The sequence below is a fragment of the Clinocottus analis genome, unplaced genomic scaffold (assembly GCF_023055335.1).
Source record: "Clinocottus analis isolate CAN_PGR_092001 unplaced genomic scaffold, fCliAna1.0.p SCAF_20, whole genome shotgun sequence".
In the NCBI taxonomy this organism is placed as follows: domain Eukaryota; kingdom Metazoa; phylum Chordata; class Actinopteri; order Perciformes; family Cottidae; genus Clinocottus; species Clinocottus analis.
The window spans coordinates 285,796-288,295 of NW_027175932.1; the positions used below are offsets into that span (position 1 = coordinate 285,796).

Here is a 2,500-nt window from a genome sequence, read left to right on the forward strand (position 1 = left end):
TAATGTTGTTTCATAATGTTTGATATTGTTTCATAATGTTTCATAATGTTGTTTCATATTGTTGTTTCATAATGTTTCATAATGTTTGATATTGTTTCATATTGTTGTTTCATAATGTTTCATATTGTTTCATAATGTTGTTTCATAATGTTTGATGTTGTTTCATAATGTTTCATATTGTTTCATAATGTTGTTTCATAATGTTTGATATTGTTTGATATTGTTGTTTCATAATGTTGTTTCATAATGTTTGATATTGTTTCATAATGTTTCATAATGTTGTTTCATATTGTTGTTTCATAATGTTTCATAATGTTTGATATTGTTTCATATTGTTGTTTCATAATGTTTCATATTGTTTCATAATGTTGTTTCATAATGTTTGATATTGTTTCATAATGTTTCATAATGTTGTTTCATATTGTTTCATAATGTTGTTTCATAATGTTTGATATTGTTTCATATTGTTGTTTCATAATGTTGTTTCATAATGTTTGATATTGTTTCATAATGTTTGATATTGTTTCATATTGTTGTTTCATAATGTTTCATATTGTTTCATAATGTTGTTTCATAATGTTTGATGTTGTTTCATAATGTTTCATATTGTTTCATAATGTTGTTTCATAATGTTTGATATTGTTTCATATTGTTGTTTCATATTGTTGTTTCATAATGTTTGATATTGTTTCATAATGTTTGATATTGTTTCATATTGTTGTTTCATAATGTTTCATATTATTGTTTCATAATGTTGTTTCATAATGTTGTTTCATAATGTTTCATATTGTTTCATAATGTTTCATATTGTTTCATATTGTTGTTTCATAATGTTGTTCCATAATGTTTCATATTGTCTCATAATGTCTCTGCAGCTAAAGAGATGAACCCGGGCGTGGCAGCCATCTCGGCTCTGTCCGTCCTCAGCATTCTGCTCACCTGCCTGCTGGTCCTGTTTCTGTTGATCCTCCGGAAGAAGCACCTGCAGATGACCAGGTGGTACCTTTACTACCTGTACCACCATCACCACCTTTACCACCTTTACCCACCTTTACTACCTGTACCACCATCACCACCTTTACCACCTTTACCCACCTTTACTACCTGTACCACCATCACCACCTTTACCCACCTTTACCCACCTTTACTACCTGTACCACCATCACCACCTTTACCACCTTTACCCACCTTTACTACCTGTACCACCATCACCACCTTTACCACCTTTACCCACCTTTACTACCTGTACCACCATCACCACCTTTACCCACCTTTACCCACCTTTACTACCTGTACCACCATCACCACCTTTACCACCTTTACCCACCTTTACCCACCTTTACTACCTGTACCACCATCACCACCTTTACCACCTTTACCCACCTTTACTACCTGTACCACCTTTACCACCTTTACCCACCTTTACCCACCTTTACTACCTGTACCACCATCACCACCTTTACCCACCTTTACTACCTGTACCACCATCACCACCTTTACCACCTTTACCCACCTTTACCCACCTTTACTACCTGTACCACCATCACCACCTTTACCACCTTTACCCACCTTTACTACCTGTACCACCATCACCACCTTTACCACCTTTACCCACCTTTACTACCTGTACCACCTTTACCACCTTTACCCACCTTTACCCACCTTTACTACCTGTACCACCATCACCACCTTTACCCACCTTTACCCACCTTTACCCACCTTTACCCACCTTTACTACCTGTACCACCATCACCACCTTTACCACCTTTACTCACCTTTACTACCTGTACCACCATCACCACCTTTACCACCTTTACCCACCTTTACTACCTGTACCACCTTTACCACCTTTACCACCTTTACCCACCTTTACTCACCTTTACTACCTGTACCACCATCACCACCTTTACCACCTTTACCCACCTTTACTACCTGTACCACCATCACCACCTTTACCACCTTTACCCACCTTTACTACCTGTACCACCATCACCACCTTTACCCACCTTTACCCACCTTTACTACCTGTACCACCATCACCACCTTTACCACCTTTACCCACCTTTACTACCTGTACCACCTTTACCACCTTTACCACCTTTACCCACCTTTACCCACCTTTACTCACCTTTACTACCTGTACCACCATCACCACCTTTACCACCTTTACCCACCTTTACTCACCTTTACTACCTGTACCACCTTTATCACCTTTACCACCATCACCACCTTTACCCACCTTTACCACCTTTACCACCTTTACCCACCTTTACTCACCTTTACTACCTGTACCACCTTTATCACCTTTACCACCATCACCACCTTTACCCACCTTTACCACCTACGCCTCCATCACAATCATGATCATCCGAATATGTCTTAAGGGGACTCAGAATGTGTCTTAAGGGGACTCAGAATGTGTTTTAAGGGGACTCAGAATGTGTTTTAAGGGGACTCAGAATGTGTTTTAAGGGGACTCAGAATGTGTCTTAAGGGGACT

The 2,500-nt window shown here is 38.7% G+C and overlaps 1 protein-coding gene across 2 annotated transcripts in view; it reads left to right on the forward strand.

Moving 5' to 3' along the window:
- ptpro (protein tyrosine phosphatase receptor type O) overlaps positions 1–2,500 on the forward strand; it is a 36,345-nt gene that overhangs the window by 22,127 nt on the left and 11,718 nt on the right. For both annotated transcript variants that reach the window (XM_068586257.1, XM_068586256.1), the window contains exon 15: positions 876–996. In XM_068586257.1, the coding sequence (XP_068442358.1) occupies positions 876–996 (121 nt within the window). The remainder of the gene's footprint in view (positions 1–875; positions 997–2,500) is intronic.